General features: G+C 37.9%; 1 protein-coding gene across 1 annotated transcript; it reads right to left on the reverse strand.

Moving 5' to 3' along the window:
* LOC133049084 (olfactory receptor-like protein OLF2) lies at positions 1 to 990 on the reverse strand (the record flags this gene model as incomplete). The annotated part of the gene is made up of 1 exon (XM_061132986.1): positions 1 to 990. A coding segment is annotated over one exon (990 nt), but the record flags the coding sequence as incomplete, so codon positions are not given.
* Between the last annotated feature and the right edge of the window lie 437 nt (positions 991 to 1,427).

Consider the following 1,427-nt stretch of genomic DNA (forward strand, 5'->3'; position numbering starts at 1 on the left):
TCAAAACAATTTTGACTTAAATCGTAGTGTAAGAGTAGGAGAAAAACATATACCTACAACTTTACAATACCACTTTCTATTTTTAGGCTTCTTCAGAGCCTCTTTCACATGCTTGTTTCTTAAGCTGTAAATCAGGGGGGTTAACATGGGAATCACAAGGGTATAAAACAAGGAGGTCATTTTGTCTTCATCTATAGAGTAGGATGAACTTGGCCGGAAATACATGAAGAGCAGGGTTCCCTGGAAAATTGCCACATCACTTAGGTGGGAGGTGCAGGTGGAGAAAGCCTTGAACCTCCTTTCAGCAGAGTGGATCTTTACCACTGCTAGGATGATGTAACAGTAAGACACAAAAAGACCTGAGAGGGTACTCAGTTCAGTGAAGCCCAAAATGCTAAATATCACTAACGCATTGGCCTGTGTATCTGCGCAAGATAGGGAAAGAGGTGGACCATCGTAGAAGAAATGATTAATCTCATTTGACTCACAGAAACACAGGTGGAATATTAATATTGTATTAATTAAAGCATCCACAATGCTGATCATGTAAATCTCAACCATGAGCAGGGAGCACACCCCGCTGGACATGCTGACTGCATAGAGCAAGGGGCTGCTGAAGGCCTTGTACCAGTCATAGGCCATCACTGCCAGTGGGAGACACTCAGAATCTACAAAGGTACAGATCAATGAATGCAGAGCACAGCCAAATAAGGGGATTGATTTGTTCTTGGCAAGGAGGTCTATCAACATCTTGGGTCCAATTTTTGTGGAATAGCAGAGGTCACTGAAGGAGAGGTGACTGAGGAAAAAGTACATTGGCATGTGAAGCTGGGAGTCCATTTTTATTAAAATGATCATCCCAAGATTTGCAACAAGAATAATGAGATAAACAACCAGAAATGTGATAAATGTCACTTTGATTCTAGGGTCATTATTAATTCCCAAGAGAATAAATTCACTCAAGGAAGAGCAATTTTCTCCATCCGTTCTTCTTTACTCTTCTAAAATGCTCCAGAAATCATAAAAAAAAAAAAAAGAGTGAAATCAAAGGTTTAACTCTTCTTGACATTTGGAAAAATATAATCTGTAAATAAGAAGAGATCTATTACAATGCATTATATTTTTTATATCCTTTATCCTCATAACATAGCTTAGAGATGTCTCATTGTATGTTGTTGACAAAAGTTAAAGTGTCTAGGATAGGACTTTGACAGTTTGATCCTCAATTTGGATGTCATCTGTGAGGTATGTGAATTGTGTGAAACTTCACTGCTTTATCTCAGCAATCAGATTAGAGCTCTCTACAGGTTAATATGACATGAAAGCAACACCCAAATTAAGGACACAAAACTGGAGTATACAACCTTGTATTTATAAGATAAATATCCAATTGAGCATAAAAGTGGTTATACTTCTTGAGTTATTTA

Source organism: Dama dama, chromosome 3 (assembly GCF_033118175.1).
Source record: "Dama dama isolate Ldn47 chromosome 3, ASM3311817v1, whole genome shotgun sequence".
NCBI classification, from domain to species: Eukaryota; Metazoa; Chordata; class Mammalia; order Artiodactyla; family Cervidae; genus Dama; species Dama dama.